At 41.3% G+C, this 20,028-nt stretch overlaps 2 protein-coding genes across 3 annotated transcripts; one reads left to right on the top strand and one right to left on the bottom strand.

Moving 5' to 3' along the window:
• Positions 1-1,303: 1,303 nt before the first annotated feature.
• Positions 1,304-2,485, bottom strand: LOC116246417 (pentatricopeptide repeat-containing protein At4g21065-like). Its single transcript, XM_031618287.1, has one exon. The coding sequence runs from the start codon at positions 2,483-2,485 to the stop codon at positions 1,304-1,306; it is 1,182 nt and encodes a 393-aa protein (XP_031474147.1).
• Positions 2,486-3,568: 1,083 nt separating this feature from the next.
• Positions 3,569-15,094, top strand: LOC116259942 (probable apyrase 6). Of its 2 annotated transcripts, XM_031637980.2 has the most exons (9): positions 3,569-3,795; positions 3,892-4,832; positions 8,484-8,596; positions 9,719-9,826; positions 10,976-11,027; positions 12,658-12,840; positions 14,266-14,363; positions 14,462-14,658; positions 14,793-15,094. In XM_031637980.2, exons 2-9 carry the CDS (start codon positions 4,214-4,216, stop codon positions 15,058-15,060), a joined length of 1,638 nt encoding a protein of 545 aa, XP_031493840.1. In that variant the 5' UTR covers positions 3,569-3,795; positions 3,892-4,213; the 3' UTR covers positions 15,061-15,094. The 2 variants fall into 2 exon arrangements, with proteins under 2 accessions (XP_031493840.1, XP_031493833.1); XM_031637973.2 differs by having other exon boundaries at positions 3,569-4,832.
• Positions 15,095-20,028: the final 4,934 nt, after the last annotated feature.

Genomic DNA, 20,028 nt, shown 5'->3' with positions numbered 1-20,028 from the left:
AGCACCCTTCCAGATGGAGGAGGTGGCTGGGAGAGATGCATAGATCATGCATCTTTGCTTCAATCTTTGCCAGGATATTTAGTTGCAATCCTCCAATCCAACTGGCTAGGAATAATTTTTTTCTTGGAGAGTTAAAACCCTGATGATCTAAATCATAGACTTCATTGGATGTACTATTGGAAAACCCTAGGCTTCGATGCAAAAGTCAAATATCTAGGGCCGACCACCAGTAGTGGTGTGGCACTTGCTCTCACTAATTTCTCTTGTCAGTTGTTGACGGGCAACAATGAGATTTACAAATATCCTAAGCAATAGTGTCACTGCCTCGTCCTCTCAACAGTCTTTTACTAATGCATGGACATGGGGACATGTTTTGGTGCATGTCCACTGTCATGGATTAAGGGGTAAATTAATGATGTATTGCAGAGGGTGTGGGCCCTAGGGACGCCATCGCTCAATGGTTTGAGTTGCGAGTAGGGTACTGGCGGGTAACAATGGGCAAGCAGTGAGACAAGGGGTGAGGAATAAAGAAGTAGCCAGAAGTCACCAATCCAAACCTGGGTGCCTGCGGAAGCTGAAGAGGGCGACAACATTGAAGGAAACCAATTTCTACCCTTGGGCATTTGGCTGCAGAGGCTGGGCTATATATGGGAGATATCAGATTGCTTGGTGAGAATGATGGTCGCAAGCACAACTGAAACAAGTTGAGCTGCAGGAGAAGTGAAACATGGTGCATCTCATGCACCACGGGTCTCCAGGCTTGGATTTGCCGATAGATGTATGTTGGCACACGCCGGAGGAGGATAGTTGAGATGTGAAACCAGCGGACACTAGTCTAAGGCCACTGAAAGATGATGCTCATGGAAGAAGGGGCATTCAGGGGAAGCAACCACAACATTAGCAATGAGAGAGATTCACATATGACATCACAAACATCCGCATGCCATGCACTGAAGCCCCTTATAGCGCCCCAAATTGACGAAGAAGCAAGCAGAAGGACAAAAGGGCATTGGGATTTGGGCGGATCCCCCCTCCTCATATCGCCGAAGCTAAACCCCGAAAGTCGACCTGAGTCACAAACCTCAAAGTGTGTGACGGTTGAACAATGGTAGCCGGTAGAGGGAGATGCCCCAAAATGGATCACTGCCTTTGGCCTTACTAAGAGGCGTAGCAACAAGGCTGCACATTAGGAAGAAGGGGGAAATGGGGCCAGTCCCGGAGACATAGCAGGGAAGAGGGTTGGAGGTGGCACGTCGGTGTGGGGAGAGACTTGAAGTCAAATATTATGTACTTGAAACAAATATTACAATGTTTCAGACAGAACTTTCTCCGCCATTTGAGATAACATGTCTGTAATCATATGAGACTCTGGGTTTGACACATTTCCTGAAAGAAACCCGTGAACAATGTTGTTCAACTCAATATAACTGCAGCTAGCTGTTTTGTGTCCCACATTGAGTTCCATCCCTTTTCTTGCCCAAGCTACATCTTCCCATCTACCCAATCTGGCATACACATTAGAGAGCAGCACGAAGTCGCCTCCATCAGGACTGGAGTTCAACTCAATCAAGTGCTTTGCTGCATCCTCGGCCAGGTCAAGCTCACCACTCACCAAGCAAGCCGCAGCCAATGCACGCCATATAGCAGCGTCAGGCTTCACGGGCATCCTTTGAATTAGCTCATAAGCCTCTTTCAAGCGCCCTGCTCTCCCAAGCAGGTCTACCATGCACCCATAGTGTTGGATTGTTGGAGAGATACCATAAATTTCAGTCATATCTCTAAACCACCTTTTGCCTTCCTCCAACAAGCCCGCATGACTGCACGCACACAACACGCTAGTGAAAACTATCTCATCCGGCGAGAAACCCTGCTTCTTCATGCCCGAAAAAGCATCAAACACATCACTTGCACGGCCTTGAATAGCATAGACATTCATCATGATGCTCCACGACACCAACGTTCTCTCGGACACCTCATCGAACAAGGCGTGTGCATCCACTAAACAACCGCACTTACCATACATGTCAACCAACGCATTGAGAAGAGGAACCACCACCGTGAGCCCAAGCTTACAGGCATATCCGTGAACATATTTTCCAAAGCCGATAGCACCGATATTAGCACAAGCAGAACCGATGCTCACAAGAGTGTGCCCATCCGCCCGACACCCCTCCAATTTCATACGACTGTATAAGTTCACTGCCTCTACGAAGCACCCACTTCGCAAACAACCAGTTATCATGACATTCCATGCGATGGCGTCACTCTTAGGCATTTCCTCAAATACTTGATGTGCAGATTTCATCTCCCCACAACTCGCGTAAAACAAAGCAAGATTTGTCTGAAGGTAAAAGGCTGAGGCATGGCCCGTCTTCAGAGCAAGGCAATGGATTTCTTGACCCTTTCTCGAGTCGAACAGGTCAGCAGAGACTTTGAGAGCAAAGGGGAATGTGAAAGAGTCGGGCAGTCGGCCTTTACGCCTCATTCGGGTGTAAAAATAAAGGGCTCTCTGGGGATTCTTAGCCTGCGCGCATCGTCGAATAATGGTGTTCCAGATGAAATTCTCATGCATTTCATTTGTATGGTAACTACAAAGAGACAATTTTTGTCTAGCCACTGACGAAGTTTGAGACGAAGGCCACTCAGATGCCAGTGTTTACTCCGTCCGCCACGCCTCCTGCATCTTTTTTTCGTCAGGGAGGGCCGTGCGTCATCACACTCATCAGCTATTCGACCATAGACGAGGATCGAACGTAATATAAGCAGCACGAATACGGCCGAGGCACGACTCTTCCTGAAGCAACAGACAAGGCAGACGCGGAACAGAGGCCAACGCACAACCGCCCGACTCGCGAACAGCAAAATAAACTATGCGAGTTGAACGACTGAGCTCGGCTATTTAGGCAATTGGATATATCTCTTGGGCCGAGTTCCACCTAAAGACGCCATCATCCGATAACCCATTACAACTTTAACAAGTATTATTATTAAATAATAGATGGAAGGCTCGCTTGGGGGGAAATGGAATCTTTATATGATTTAGGCTCTTTCCGGCTTTCTCAGACTAGCTTTGCGTAGGGGCTTCAAATGGCTCTTCGTTCAACCGTTCTACTTAATTTGAATCCGACAACTATTTCGAAAACGAACCACTGAAACAAAGCCGCCTGAAATAGGTTCTGATTCGAGAAGTCAAGTCAATACTGTTTCCTCACCATGACCAAATTCACATCCGCAGCTTATCATACTGCGCCGAATCCGATTTCGATCCGGCTACTTCTAACGCATCTTGCTTTGCATTGGCATGTATGCAAAATCATGGCTTTATTAGCTCTTGGTCTATGAGCAGATCAGATGTCTTACATTTTGGTGGATGTTGTTTCTTGACCTCGAACGAACCCGTAGTAATTAATGTACCCTTTCTGAGGTCCGTGTTCGGACTGAAACGGTACCGTACCGTACCGACCGAATCCGTAACAACGCCGTCCTGTCATTACGGGGATAGTCGAAGAGTATAATGGTCAAAATCTCCTTCGAAAGAAGGCTGGACTATCCCTCGTTCGTCAACGATCGGTTCCGAGAAAAGAAAGAGACACGCGGGGGAAAAGGACGATGAAGTGAAACAGAATGGAAGCGTCCCTTCCTCTCCATCTTCTTAGCCAAAAGGGATCTCCCTTCTTTTCTCTCTCTCTCTCTCTCTCTGTAGGGTTTCTTGCGTCAGCGGACAGCCGGATCTAGTGCTTCTCGTCTCCGATCGCCTTGTTTGTGTTCCGCAAGTCGACACTCTGTTGCTTCCAGGTTGGCGAGGAATCGCTCGACGCTTCTTCTGATAAATGAATAGATTAAGGAGTTCCTTGCATCGAGTCGGTTGAATTCATTGTTCGCCTTGTGTAGATTAAAAGAGTTGTAGTTGCGGGACCTACGCGGAGGATCAGCGTACGTTCCACGGTTCTCTTCGCTTGTTTCTGTGATCCTTAAGCCTGCAACTGCCATCTCAACACGGGATCTGCGTTTCACCGGAGTCGGCTGACAGATTTCATTGCTGTATTTCATCCCGATGAATAATTGATGGGCTTTTCTCTTTGTTCTTTGAATTGGAGAACTACTTAGGATGTGGTTATTTCTTCTGTACATTAGTCACCTTATTCGGCTGGATGGTGGATTTGGGCATTTAAATTGAAGCCGGAAAAGAAGGAATGTGCATGGTTTCCTTCACATGGATTTCTCTACCCTCCAGTCAAGGATTTCGTCAGCGCCATACATTCCACCTCACAGGACGCAGATCCATCCTAGGATCCATCCGTTCTCCTCGCTGAATTCGAAGCCGGCGAGCAATACCTTTTTTACTCGCGAGAAGTGTTGGATCTTTCTTGCCCTTCTCATTCTTGTAACGTTCGTCGTTTACCTGTTCTCCATTGCCAGAGGAGTTCACTTCTCTTCGAAATTCACTGCTGGAAGAGCCAAGGGCTATGGAATTATTATTGATGCTGGGGATTCGGGTTCCAGGGTCCACGTATTTGAGTTTCTCACCGATGGGGATATTCCCTTTGTTAGTTTCAACGGGAAAGGTTCTGACTCTGTGAAGTCTAGGGAAGGGTTGTCTGCATACGCATCTGACCCCAAAAATGCTGGAGGCTCCCTTGTGAGCCTTTTGCAATTTGCCAAGAAGAAGATACCTGTAAAAGAATGGGCGACTACGAAGTTGCAACTGATGGTCACAACGGGCTTGGAAAAGGTGGACCCAGAAGGGAAGAGAGTCATCTTGGAATCATGCCGACAGGTTCTGAGATCATCAGGCTTCCTGTTTAAGGACGAGTGGGCAGCTGTAACCACAGGTTGGTCCGGTTCATCATATGAGCCATTCGTGTTTTCTCATCAATCCAGTTATGTGTGTTATTCATATGTTATTTGGTCATTCTGAATATTGTCGGACATGCATGCTTCTGCTTTATTGTATAACGGTCTTCAATTGGCTGATGCACTCCATAACAGTTGATTAACAATCTTACAGTTTCATCCTTTCTCACATTTCATTACGTTGGCATGCCATTCCATTTGCAAGCTATTACCTACTTATAGGCAGGGCATATTGGCACCCTCAAACGGTCTACTAGAAAGTCGTTGTTTACACATCTTTGAGCATTGATGTGGGTGCCGGCATCCCTTGATGTGATTGTGGACATGCTATTCCTTTTCAGCATGCACCTACTACTAGAAACCTAGTTATTCCTATTGAGCACTCGAACAAGTAAATGTGGGCACTTCTTCTGGTTTAAAAGAAACTAAGAAAGTGTTCAACTTTTGATGTTTGATGTATCTGCATCCTTTGCAGAGGGCAAGTGCTGAAGTATTTGATACTCCTACAAATAATAGTTGTTGATAACAGGAAGCAAGCATGCGTTAGGAACTAACTTGGACAGTTAAATGATTTAGAGGACTAACAATAGTTGCACTATATATACCTAGAAGACTAGCACGTATAAGATTCATGTGAAGAAGGATTAAATGAATCAATCAAATTAGGATAAGCTTGAAGCTTCATAAATCATAAAGCACTTCCTGACAACTTATTTTAGATTTCCTGTTTTATTGTCACATGAATGTTTATGCAGATTTACTTGGTGTGGTGTGTTTCTCAAAATTTGGGATGCATTCCAAGGCAAAATGCAATCCTATGTCTGGACTTGAATTTGGTTGAAGGTATTTTTTTTTTTCTTTTAGTTCCAATCTGAAGCTGAAGGTTTATGACATATAAAGCTTGGATGCAATGATACATAATCAATATCATGAATCTAACTTCTACCTATCACATTAGGAACCCGGAGGCTGAAATATAATGATGTTTAGCCGCCTGCTCACAACTACTATCTTGCTCAGCTGAAAAAAGAAAAAGTTCAAAGGATGAGTCCTACTGACTCAGTGAGCATGACGCTATAAATTGATAATCATTGAAAACAAATACAAATTACAACAAGTAAGATATCTTAACATATGCAACTTTCAAACATAATGAACTTTCTCATATCACCTTCTTACTTAAGTTCGCTCTATCACCTCAAGAGAGACTTGCTCTCCACTTGAGGTCCCACACTTGAAGGACTTGCTCCTTTGTGGAATCTTGCGACTAGTGACCATCTTTCTTTTCCTTTTCTTTTATTTTTTATTTTTTTCTTTCTATAGAGGACTTGCTCATCGCCCCTTGCAGGCTATGTTACATAGGTATGGGTGCCGGTGCCGGTATGGGTACAAAACTTTTTCAAAAAATTTGGGTGCGGGGGTACGGCCGCACACACACACACACACACACACACACACACACACATATATATATATATATATATATATATATATATATATAAATTGGAATTCAAGTAAACAGAATAGCATACATAAATCATGATCCAAAATTTATAGATACTACGAAACAAAGCATGAAAGTAATTAACATACAAAACAAAGCGTCGCCCTTCTAGGAGAAGTCGTCGGTCATCGGAGATGTCGTCGTTTGCTGGAGAAGTTGTCGTTCACCTAAGTTGCCCTTGCTGGCGAAAGCACCTTTCATCGTTGTGGGTAAAACGTAGAAACCATCGAGGGCTCTGTTGTGTTTTGTGTTTTCTCTTGAACATAAAAGAGGCATCGCCCTTCGCCAAAGAAGTCGTCGGTCATCGGAGAAGTTGTCGTTCGCTAGAGAAGAAGTAGAATTTGCTGGAGTTGCCCTAGCTATCGTCGGTCACTATGGGTGAAACTCAAAAACCTTCGAGGGTTCTATTGCGTTTTGCATTTTCTTTTTAACGTTAAAAAAGGCTTCGCCCTTTGCCGAAGAAGTCATCGATCATCGGAGAAGTCACCGTTCGTTGGAGGAAGAAGTTGAAGTTGCTGGAGTTGCCCTTGTTGCCGTCAGTCGCTGTTGGTGAAACACAAAAACTGTTGAGGGTTTTGCTGGGTTTTGCATTTTCTCTTTAACGTTAAAAAACACGTCGCCCTTCGCCAGAGAAGTCATTGGTCATTGGAGAAGTCACTGTTCATTGGAGTAGTCGTCCTTCGCCGGAGTGGAGCTTGCTGTCGTCGGTCGTTGTGGGTGAAACACTGAAACCGTCAAGGGCTCTGCGCTTTCTCTTTAACATTAAAAAAAAATAAAACCCTAACCTATGAACATTTTTGGACTCGGTCAACTTTGACTGAGTCCGAAAATGAACGGATACGTACTCATGTACGTTGACTGTACGTTTGTACTTGATGCGGTCAATGCAGTACCTAGGGCGTACCCGAGTGCATACCGGTACGGTGCGGGTTATCCATGTTGCATAGCTTGCAGGCTATTATTGGTTACCGCCCTTAGGCAGCCCTTGCGGCCAGTCACGATAGAGACTTGTTAAAAGTTCTATTAGAATTCTCATAAACTTGTTCCTCTTATTTTATAAATAGACATTTAAAATCTATGTCACATGGGTGCGGGGTGAGCATATATATATATATATATATATATATATATATATATATATATGTATACATACATATATAATTATGTATACATATATATATATATACATATATATGTTATTTGTTATATAAGTAATTTTTTTTTCCATATTTTTAAACTTTTTTTTATCAAAGATACCTTGAATTGATATATCAATGAATACTCAGCCAAAACATTTTCTAGAATGGCCAAAACTTGTTTGACACCGTGTCGGGCCGCACCCGTACTTGCACCTGCATCAATGCGGGTTGCACCACTATAGTTGCTGTACCCGTGTGACTTGATTTAAAATACTATTGTGCTAACAATTTATTGCATAATAAAACAAAACCATCAATGCTATAACAGTTTAAACAAATCAGCACACATGTTTTAAAAGAAATTATACTAAGATCTGCCCACTGAACAACAAAACACTCAGAACTGAACCAAAACTGTTTAGGTCAGGTCCAAAGAACTAACGTTTCAACTTTTTACCTCAAATTCTCTACTTCATTGATCTATACATTTATTTGATTTGCAAAAGAAAGATTTCTTAGATCATTTTCCGATGCAGACCTACTGGGGATAGATCCTTTGTAACAAAGAGCAACATACAGCAAGAATAATACATAGGGTCATGGTTACCGAATAATTAACAGGCTCGTAGCCAAATCACATCTTGTACCATGCCTACTTTCAAGAGCGTAACCTCCTTTGATAGAGCTGTGCGCAAAACTCAATCTTGCTGTTCTCTTATATTCTTCACCCAGCTTTTCCAGCTTTTGAAGTTGGTAATGGTACCATATAGCTTCTCCTCAGCAGGAAAATCCCTTACGACTCTGGTTCACATCATATTTTCAGGTTACGACTGGACATCATGTTTCATAGATCATTTTTTGGGTGCCTTTTTTGTACAACTTTTTTTTTTCCCTTTGCTCAATAAACTATCTGCTCCTTTCAAACTAGTCCTGGGGCCTGCTTACAGATTTCTCATTTGGATATCATAATGACATATATAACACAGGCAGAGATGAGGGTATTTATGCTTGGGTTGCTGCAAATTATGCTCTTGGTACTTTGGGAGGTGATCCTTGGAAGACCATTGGTGTAGTTGAACTTGGTGGCACTTCTTTGCAGGTAGACTTTTTTTTGTCTATGGTTTTTTAGCCCTTGTTTTCTGTAATTGCTTATCTTATGTTGTAACCTATGGATTGCATGATGTCCTTTTTTAATCTTGGCATTGTTACATAAAGTATTTAGGCCCTAAATGGTTCATGATATTTGAATATGATCAGCTGAATAGCATATGTATAGCAATATCTATGTCTCTAAAACAGTGAAGAAAAATATTTGCAGGGAAGTCAGCCACTTTTCTGACCAAACATCTATCGATAAAAGGTGTTGAATTTTGAATATGATCCACTGGACAGCACATGTTTTGCAATATGCTATGTCTCTAAAACAGTGGAGAAAAATATTTGCAAGAAAATCAGCCACTTTCCTGGTAAAACTTCCTTCAATAAAAGATGTTGATTTTTTCCAGCAGAATTTTGTACTGTTTTACTTCGTGTAACATAAGGATGAAGTTGTCCTTTTTTCATGACAAAATTTCAGAGTGATGTTCTCATCGATTGTTCTGATGTCAGATGAAGAAATGATTTTTTTGCTCAATGAGAAGTTTCATCAAAATTTCAGCTACATAAAATTTTCTTTTCCTAGGAGGAAAAAGTGTTTAAAAAGACCGTCTCATCAATCCAAACAAGGATCTGTTCTGCTAGCATCTTTCTTAACCAGCATTTCTTTTTTTGGCTTGCAAAAATTTCTGCATGGAGACATTGCTGCATGTCTGTGCTGTTTTACTTTATGCAGTCCTACTTTATTCTCAAAATTTCCTTTTGTATCCAATTATCTCATTTAGCATAAGCAGAAAAACTCTCTCTGAAATGTTTCCCTAGCAAACTTTCCATGAGGGCAAAATTTTCTTTTCCTAGCAGATAATTTCTCACTTCCAATCTTGGCCCTAGAGTGACAATATGTGTAGGAGAAGATTGTATTGACATGAATACTTTCTTATGTACTTACAAGTTGCAATTGTCTAGTGGCATTCTTCATCCTTTGTTGAAGCCCTCATAATTCTCTCTTTCTTGTAGAATCCATATTGATCAACCTTGGATAAAAACAAAATGAACCAGTAAAATGTTGCTGCATTTTTGTGCTTGCATATTGTCATGAAGTGAAACTTTGTCTTTGTGTGAACAGGTTACTTTTGTTCCAAGGGAGCCACCTCCCTTAGAATTTTCTCGGGTTGTTAAACTGGGAGGAACTACCTATAATCTCTATAGTCATAGCTTACTTCATTTTGGCCAGGTTATTCACCTTCCAGCACTTCTCTTGTAATCTCTTGTTTTGGCTACTAGCTATTTCTAGAAATGTAGATTAGAAATCTTCATGTTTGCTTAAGATTGCTGGCATGTGAAACTATTTATGCCTGTTTTGTTGCTTATTGTCTTTGACCATACCTTGTCCATGCATGCTAATTTTCTAAATTATCAGGATTTCATTTTACCACTGTTGTATATGTTTAACCTAGGGCTGGTGATTCTTTACCCTTTACTAAATGTGCTCACTTGAGATTCAGTTCCAGAATGAAAGATCACTCGTGTCTGTCTTTCCTTGAAAACGAAAACCAGAAGTCTAGTGTATCTCTATTTGAAACTTAGAAGAATGAAACAGTGATACTTGGTAACACAACTTCTTTTACTTGGTAATATAACTTGTATTGTAGTCAATATGAACTTGTAGTTTGTTTTATTTTGTCTCCTATATAAGTAGGGGTGGGCATCTGGCCGGGCCGGCAGGCCCAATTTGCAGTCGGGTCTGGGCCCAGGCCCTGCCTGGCTCGCCCCGGTTGTACTTTAATTAAAAAAAATAAAAAATATATATTATATAAAGAAAAAATATATAAAACTTATTTTTATAATTTTTTTTTTTTATTGGGCCCAGCCCGGTGCCCACTCCTATTTATAAGGTTTACCGACATAATCCATTAAGAGGTGATATAAGGCCATAACCATTGTGATTGGCAACCATCTTGAAGATATGTCAGTTTTGTCGGTTTCTGTATGTGAATTGTGTGGACTGCTTATATTTCTAATGTCCAAGGCAGACTCTTTGTATTGATCCATATGTCGTACCACTAGAGGCATGGATATGAAACATTCCACTACCACTTCGTGTTTGGTACTATTCTTTGGGCTTCTGTATGTTGCTTTTAGTACTGAAGTTGTTTGAGACATTTATAGGCAAAAGGATGAACTACTCTTGGTTCTTGCTTTTGATTTGAGTCCATGAGGCCCTATTGGTGGCTAAAAGTTCAAATTGAACGGAAAGAAGCTGCCTTCCTCTTCAGGAGCAATAGTATATTTCTTTCCATATAATGATTAGAAGAATTTGTTGAACTGGAGTGAATGCAGTTATGGAGTTAATCTGCTCAAAGTTTATGGACATGTTTTGCAGGATGCAGTTTGGGCATTGTTGCATGAAGCTCACAATTCAGTCCTGAAATTTTGTAAGTTAGGAGTTTCAATAAATTTTTATCTTCCTATATTCTCTGAATGACATTGGCTTAAAATTAAAATATTTTGAGAGTGTCTAGTAAGGTTTTGAAGGTCTTATACTTTCTCTTAAGAACGTGACCTTCCAGGAAACACTGTGACAAATCACTTAGCTTGATTAAAGTCGCTGCCCAAGTTACAGAATATATGATACTGATGTGGTTCACCCTTAATGAAATTGAAGAAGTTTGCCTTGACCTTTTGTTTTCATAAAGGATTTGAGTTCCAGTTCCTCTTTTCCATTGCTAATTATTATCCTAACCAGTTTTTTCTTCAATTGTTGACCATGTTTATTTTTTCAGATATGAAAGAAATGTTTTTAATATTTCGAAAGAAAAACATCTGTTGGCACATCTATTATACACCTCTAATCTAGAAAAGTAAGAAAACTATTTTAGTGAATCTATTAGGATTCAGTCGACCATGTGGGACTTCTGAACAACAATGAGAAGCGGGCCAAACTTGAAGTTGTTGGAATATTTACTTTCGTTAAATCGGTGGTTGATTGGTTAATAACATTGTCACATATATCGTGTACGAGTATTATACGGCGAAGAATTTCTCGGGTATAATATAGCAAAGTTGTATATTTCAGGAAACGGCAAATTTTAAAAAGAAATTAAAAATCTTGAAAATTATATGAAAATAAATAAATGATAAATTGAAAAAAATGAAAAATCACTATTAGTTATTACTTATTAGAGACCTTTTGTCTGACGACTCCTATGGTTGTGGCTGCTCGGAAGCTCAAGCCTTCAACTGTTCAACCTAGCTTACGTCTGACGACAACTTACGTTCAGTTCAACGACTCCCGTCGATGCTCACTGCTTGCAAGCTTCAACTTCTCAGGGTCAGCCTCCATCCATCGACCCCTCTCAGCTTTCGTCCGTCCGGTGACTCCACTATCAACTTCAAAATTCAAACTCAAAGCCTCAACGTATTAACCTAACCCCTTTTCACCTGAACGAATTTTTATTTTAACCTAATCCTTCTTTTCTACTGAAAGTACCTTTTTGCCATTAAAAGGAAAGGTCAAGTTTAAAAAGAACCTACTTGTCTTCAATATTACATGTGGTGCCATTGTTTAAAAAACAGACCTCGTGCTTAAAAAATAAAAGTTTGCGGTAGTTTAAAAACGCGAAAAAATGCATATACTACGTGTTTTTTTTTCACGTTTTTTATTTTTTTGGCATTTAAAAAAAAGACGCGTCTAATTTTCGTTTCATTCGGTTGACTTTTTTTGTGTATTTAACGCTTTTTTTTATTAATATGCGTTTTTTGTGACATTGGTTAATGAGAATCATATTGTAAGTTGTAAATTTCTTTTAGGCAAGTCCATTATCCTAATTCTATCAAGGTGACATATGGAATAATTTTCATGATATTGTTGTTAGGCTGGATCAATGGTCAATCAACTATTTTGTGATGATACCATGCCATATCAGGATATCATCTTGATGGCCTTCTTTGTTGCAGTACTTTCTAAAATTTGTGAATGTTTGGAAACATGCATAGCTTGCCTAAAATTAGAACCAAGAAATGAGAATTTACAGATTATACTGTGCTCTGTTTCCTTTGATGCAGCATCTGGTTCTGGTAAAGACACTTTAATGAATCCATGTATTCCAAGAGGATATTTTCACAGTTCAGATGTTCCCCTCTCATCAAATTCAAGATCTGTGTCTGCCAAGAAACTTTTGGAGTTTCCAACAGGGAACTTTTCAGCTTGTGTATCTGACACTTTGATGCTATTGGGAAAGGTGACAGGTGTGTACCTCAGTCCTTTGCAGCATGATATAATCTTTGTTTTGCAATTAGCTACTGGCATGCTTGCTTGCCTGTGATGTTTCATAGACCATCATGGGATTTACTTAGCACACACCAGTACATAAGGTGCTGGTGACCTGAGCTGTGCCCACCCGAGCAATTCCATCATCTTTTGATATTCTATCTGGACCACCTGACGATATCGTTATTTGAGGAATGGATCCATTAACATATTATTCTAGCAAATAAGCGCAATTCAACAAGATGTTCTTTGGTGCCAAGGTTTGCCACTTTTACAAGTGGGCCCTGCCACTGATGACCCTATTTGACAGAAAATAAGAATAGTAAAGATCAAGATGACTATTTTGCACATCAAAATTGAAAATATAAAAACTTGATACTACTTATCGATGCCTGTGTACAAAAGCTAATGATATTGCTGCATACATCCTTTCTCAAAGGGCTCATACATATGTTTAAATCTATGTCACATAGGTACGGGTACAGGTGCCTGTGCGGGTTACGGGTACGGATACTGACCATTTTCAAAAAATTTGGGTGCAGGGATACGGCCGTATATATATATATAAACAATAAGAAATACTTAGAAAATATGTATCAAAATAAAGAATATACATCAACATAAACAAATAAATAACATAGAAAATATATATCAATGGCTCTTGTAGCAGGGTGTTTAAGAAATCTATAAAAAACTTTAAACATATGGACAACCAAGAAGCCCCATAGTCAAATATGAACATCAATCGAATTTTCACATTTAAAGAATAGAATAAAAAGTAAGGTGGAAAAAATTAAATCGAAGTAAAATTAATCAGTTTGGATCTATAAGTACCCAAATGTCAAAGTACCCATTTTGGGTACGGGTACGGCGACACGGGTATGTGGACCTTACTGAAGTACCCATGTAACTTAGGTTTAAATTATTATGTAGTCTGTGTTGTTAAGGCTGTCTAGTTTCTAAAAGTGGCACTAAGACTTCAAATTTCTGTTCTCCAATTATTGGTCGCGAAGCTGTTAATCAAGAATTGGCTGATGCCAATTACTGAAGAAAAGATAAAAAAAAGCAATAAAATGGTTCTTCACTGATGATTGATACTTAAGGAAATTGCATAAAGTCACAAGAATTGTGGCAGTCATGGCAAAAAAATTTCAGAGATCTCTAGGGATTTGGAAAATGATAAATGCTACAAAACTCTTGTACCAGATAAACCTTGACTTGGTAGGTGATTATATGTTTTGATTATGTGATTAAAAAACATAAAACACCGCCAGAGTTTCTTGAAGCTTCAATGTTTTCTGCTTCTCGGATGTACATATGCCTGCTTCCCGTACATAGAAAAGTTAGGTTTTGCTTGCTAAGCATGCTCTAAAATTGGTGACCGTCTCCTGCATGTCACTCAGGTAAGTGCATGAAGCCACCTTGCAGAACAGGTTCCATTGTCATTCCAGAGTTTCAAGGCAAATATTTTTCTGCACAGGACTTCTTCTACACTTCTAAGGTTCTTTCTCTTGTTTGGTTATATAGAAGAGTTCATCCCGGTTGTCTAATTGGTGCTTGATTCTCACTCTTTGTTATTGCCATCTGCAATTTTAATAGTTTTTTGGGCTTGTCCCGAGGGCATCACTTTCAGAGTTGGTGTCTGCTGGACATCATTATTGCGAAGAAGATTGGAATAAATTGAAAAATGAACATTCTGGTATGGACGAAGAAGATCTGTTGCAGTTTTGTTTCTCATCTGCATATGTTGTTGCCTTGCTACACAATGGCCTTGGAATTCCCATGGATGTCAAGAGGTGGACATTTACTTTTCTTTAAACAGTTCTGTGAGACCCTTTGCTTAAGGAAAAGCTGGAATATTTAATTTTTATTTTGTCTTGCGATCTGTTTGGGCTTTGGAAGCGCTAACTTCTTTCATGCTTGAACACAGGATTGGATTTGCAAATCAGGCAGGAAATGTACCTCTTGACTGGACGCTTGGGGCATTTATCCAGCAAATAGCCATGGAAGCTGAACCTGGTCCTGAAATCCCAATTTGGGCTATGGGCAAGGATTCTTTTACGTTCTTCACATTTTTTGTAATATTCTTTCTGGCAGTTATTTTTGCATTTTTCATATCAAAATGGCAGAAGCCACAAGTGAAGACTGTATACGACTTGGAGAAAGGACGATACATAATCACAAGAATCCCCAGGTGATATTATCCCCTGTGGTTTTTTTTTCTCTTTATCACATCCAAGAGTTCTCCAATCTGCAATTTTCTAGTTTCATCTAAGGGTTTCTGTTCAACTATTGGGCTAGTGCAATGAACTAGGTATGTCTAGATTGAACATGCCTGTCAGGAAAGCGAGAATGATCCTGGAAAATAGAATTGCCACGATTGTGCTTTCATGAGGCAACCCTGATCATCTCGTGTTAGTCTGTGTCAGACGAATCTGGTAGAAGTAGGAAACGATCAGTAGCGGCACTTATCCCGTGTTATGCTTTTTCATTTTTAAACATGCGCCAGTGATAGGTCCTAACTGAACTCAAGATTTGAGATGATTTTGGGTTAGCACAAAGCGGTGGAAGAAGCTGTTTCTGGATTAAATGGTCGTGGTTTTGGCTACTGCATTTTGTGGTAGCTTTAATTTGATTTGATTAAGGTGGTAGATAGTTTTATATTGTCGGTAGAAGAGATGCCTATCACAGTATACAAAAGAAACAAGAAAAAAAAGGCTATGGGCGCAAGAAATAGTATTGATTGGCATAGGTCCATCTTATGAAATGGAAACCTCCAAGTTGGTGGCGGCCTTAATTATCTGTTCACGCTAGGAGCGAACACACAGCTGGTCTCGGGCAAATCTCATTTGCCAAAAAGCAGATTTTCAGATGTTTGGGTGATCAGAAACCTGATATTTTTTGGAGAAAAAGATAACAGAGAACGGAAGACACGGTTGGAAACACGGGTGTGCCCGATATCGGCGACGGGGTAGGCGTGTTCCGGAATTGTGGAAGGCAACGATCATCCCTCATATCCTGGAAATGCCGGCGTAGCTGCTCGCAAAGGGTTCTTATTTTGCCTCCCTCGTCATGTCCTGCACGCGGGGCTTGGCAGGTGGTCCGCTGTGTTCTCTTTCACTCGGTACATCCCTAATCCCTGGCGAGTGGCCCAGGGACTTGCTTGTTTCCGACTAAAACTCTAAAAAAGTGTTTTGTCAAAAATCAATCCCCCCCATTTTCCACCAGATGGGCCATTCATTCGTGAAGGCCGATCTGTACTGGGGGAAAGGGAAAGAGAGCGCGAAGGGCGAGGGATAAAAGTTCAAGTACGGAAGAACCTGAATGCCAAGTCGACCAACTGTTTCTTTCATGTGGGGGCGTGTGGAGCTCACGTTTTAGCCGAAAAAGAAAAGGAGAGAAAAAGGAGAAGAATAGCCCTCGGAGTGCATGCTTCCGAGCAACCGCCCGGGCAATGGAACTCTCTTTCTCTCTCTATCTGTGTGCATGTGTGTGTGTGAAAAGATTAAATTGCGTGAGTCACCATGCCCATCTCTTGTTTAAGGAAGAGGAGGAGGGAGTAGGTGCCCCGTCGATAGTCTAAAAGGGGGGTGATTTTGGCCTGGGGAAACACAAGAGCTGCTCCTGCCAGCCAGTGGCCTGCTCCGGCAGTCGGCCTGAAAACTCGTCTGAGCGCTTGGGGGAATGCCCACCTGCGTCTGTGACTTGACAGTTAACAGCGTCTTCGATGTTTGACTCCGGAGCGACGTGGTACTAGTTACACTGGTTAAGGTTTTGCTTTGAACGTCTCTTTAGCCTATGCGACGTGGAGGATATGTATCCAGTGGCGTCACCGAAAGTCGGCCACCCTATAAACCATGAAGGTGACGGGAAGGGCCCAGCCGGCGGGGGAGGGAAGAGGGAAGAGTTATTGCAGGCAGGAGCTGGTGGGGTCGTATTGAAGAATGCCAGTCAGATAGGCACACTTGTCCACGTCTTGGGCGCCTGAGAGCTACGGAGGTGCGGCTGTGGTCCTCGGTCCCCTCACCTCTCTCACCAACATCCGGCTCCCACGGCACGGGCCTCCTGTTCCGTCCCCGGAAAGCGATTAGCGCTTTCCTCTCCACAAAGGATGGAGGAAACTAGGGAGGAGGACCCCACGCCGCGGATTTCCACATTTGCTCCTTGAATCGGTCATTTTGGATTGGAGGTGAGCGATACTTTAAGACGTCGCCTCCTTCCGTTTCCTCCATTACCGCTATGAGCATTTGCTGTTTTGGGATTAAGAATTTGCTTCCCACCTTGAGAATGTATGCTGAGTTGGTCTCTTTCCCTTTTCCCCTTGAAGAACCGGACGACAAAAACGCTCGCCGTTTGAGAAATAGATCTGTGTGGGCTTCGACGACTAATTCCTGAGCAGCTCCACACAAAATCTGGCACCATTAATTATAAGTAAATTCGAAATCAGAGACAGAAAAGTAAAATTATTTAGTGAAAAGGTGGAGGCTGTAAGTGGTGCCAAATTTGATTTCTAGTCCCCACCTCACAATTCTGCAGCCTGTTATTCTATAAAGGCGTACGGGACCTACCCAGGGTTCGTTCATTCTTAAAGGAACTTTCTTCGTTAAACTGCTGGCACAAGATCCTTGCTAACATTGCTCCAGGTCACCATCTGCACTTTATGCTACCAAGGGTTTAGCAATTTGGTCGCAGGCAGCTCACTTCTTAAGGAACGAGGGGCATTCAATCTATATGCATTTTCAGTTTCCTTTAAAGAACAATGGCGTAAACGAATTGATAGGAAAAATATAAGTGTCGTTCACTTTGGAATGTCATGCACCATCTTCATTTAATTGTGTGAGAGTAATTTCCTGAACGAAATGGAGTTATGAGGCAAACGGGTTGGATTAGATACAACCACAAATAGCAAAATTTCTCAAGCCATTTTGCGACCTTGCAAGTGGGAGTGCGCTTAATTCATGGACCACAGAATTGAAGTGTCGCTCCACTCTTATTAAAAAAGTAAACAAGAAATGACCTCCTCCCTTATCAAGGTTGTCAGAATCGGAATGAGCGCCGTGTAAAATCTGATCATCTGCCTATTTTCTCTATCTTAAAGAATAGTTAGGTCGATAAAATGGGAATATATAACAAAATCTGGGGACAAGAAGTCCCCTAAGTACAAAAACAATCTGCAAAAAATAAACCGCAAAAACAAAAGCAGAAAGAAAAAATATACAATACAATGCACAGAAAAATAAAAGAGAAAGGAAAGACGGAGCGGCACAGTCACCCAACTGCAGACGGACAACAGCGCTTCAACCGAATGACAAACTGGACATCCCCTTGCACAAGACGAGCCACAGAATCTGGCGAAGAGAAGGTGTCCCTGAAGACTCTATTGTTGCGCTCCTTCCAAATGCGCCACCAAGCTGAAATGAGTCACGGCCTTCAGACATGACCCCAGGGCCTCCACCTATCTTAAAGGGTATTTAGGACTTCTAAATCGAATTCAAACGCAGAACAGAAAATACATCTTTTTTCTTTTTCCTTTTGGGCCTTTATTGGCCATTATGGGCATGGAGACGACATGGTGCTAAAGTGTTGCTTAGCACTCAGTATAGAGACTTTGTGATTTGCCTAGCGGCAACTAGTACTGCCATCTCCTACCTGTGGCTTGCCAAATTCCTTGAAGCTAGACATTAGTTAAGCCATCAGGCTCATCACCCTAGCAAAAGTATCAACGCCATTCTAGTGCCTCTTCCATGACTCATGCTTTTGTGTTTTTCTTATAGAAAAAGGTCCTTGTGCCAGGTTAATGGGTGGGATCGGTTGGACTGAAGATATTTAACTAGCAAGAAGTTTAAATTTTAATACCTGTGGCGCATGCCTTTTTTAAATGTCCGCTTGATGCATTTAGATTTAGATGTGGATTCAGTATGCATGTGATCTTTAATACTGTTAAGAAGGAGTCGGCAACGACAACACTGCTGCCTCACACATGCATTTCAATCTATGTCCATATCATGTCCCTTTACATATTGCTTTCAGTGGGAAGCTTTATAAAAATGGAATGTCTGGTGATTCGAGAGTATCCATGTGAGAGTAGTACAGATAGCAATGGCTTCATTTTTGCGCTAATCTACAATTCATCGGTCCATACCAGGTACGTCAGCTCAAGTGTAATTACTTTGCGATAGACTCCGACTGATGCAACAATGGAGGCCAGTGTCGGTTGTGTTGTGAAATGTCATGAATTCTTCTGTGAAATGTTTAGACAATGAGAACATCACACTAGTTTCGGAAAGGAAACCGAGAATTTAGGCTGATATTTATTTCGATATAGACACAGAATTATCTTTTGCATCATTACACATTTTCTTGAAGTGCCAAGGCCTTGTGGCTTGTGCAGACGAGTTCTTTTCTGAAAATCGAAAGATTGATGATGCTTCAACTTATGAACACGGAAATAATAACATGTGGAAGCAAAGATAAGGTAGCTTGAGATACAAATTCGAAATTCCACAACATTAGGTTAGGTTCGAAATTTACCAGAAAGACACAGGATCAATCGTGCTGGTTGCGCGTGTGCAAATTTGTTGAAATTAAAGGAAAGCCTTTTTGAAATTGAAGGAGAGGCATGACCAACAATGCTTAAGGAGACAACGTTACAAGAAAGCTTAAACAACAAAATGGCGAAGGTGGGGACTTGATTCACAGGTTAACTTGACACCCATCATCCTATTTTCAGGACGTGTTAAATTAGCTACGCAAGAAATGGCTTCTGCCAAGCTGCAGACTAAAGTGACAAAAGGAAGAAAAATCATTCGCCGCCTACTGCAGACATGCAAAATGGTGTAGATCAATTTGGATTGCAAGACGTGTCTTGGCTTCCCAGTGCTGTTTGCTCATGATGATGAGCAAGAACCTAGAGATGGCTCAGCCAAGAGGTAGCTAGCTGTGGAATCTACTAGGAACATCCCTCTTGCATTACGGTTGCATGAAAATTCATTTGTGAATTTATTTGCAGCGCTGCAAAACCAATTTCCTTTTCTTTGTCAAGAAGCTGTCTCTTCGTAAATTGCAAATTCCCCAAAGTTTTGAGCCTTTTCGAGTTTGGGAGTGCCTGGGGTACCTGGGTGGTGAGCAAAAGGAAGTGGGCCTGGTTGCCTTTTAACCTGATCCTA

Source organism: Nymphaea colorata, chromosome 1 (assembly GCF_008831285.2).
Source record: "Nymphaea colorata isolate Beijing-Zhang1983 chromosome 1, ASM883128v2, whole genome shotgun sequence".
Taxonomy (NCBI): Eukaryota; Viridiplantae; Streptophyta; class Magnoliopsida; order Nymphaeales; family Nymphaeaceae; genus Nymphaea; species Nymphaea colorata.
The sequence above is the reverse complement of the archived record's forward strand: the minus strand, read 5'-3'. Positions and strand labels throughout refer to the sequence as shown.

What these genes read in the sequence shown, in the direction of transcription:
- LOC116246417 (XM_031618287.1), bottom strand. Translation starts at nt 2,485, where the DNA reads ATGAGGCGTAAAGGCCGACTGCCCGACTCTTTCACATTCCCCTTTGCT.
- LOC116259942 (XM_031637980.2), top strand. Translation starts at nt 4,214, where the DNA reads ATGGATTTCTCTACCCTCCAGTCAAGGATTTCGTCAGCGCCATACATT. An exon ending in CAATTCAGTCCTGAAATTTT is followed by an intron (nt 11,028 to 12,657) that starts GTAAGTTAGGAG and finishes CCTTTGATGCAG; the next exon opens with CATCTGGTTCTGGTAAAGAC. An exon ending in ACTTCTTCTACACTTCTAAG is followed by an intron (nt 14,364 to 14,461) that starts GTTCTTTCTCTT and finishes CAATTTTAATAG; the next exon opens with TTTTTTGGGCTTGTCCCGAG.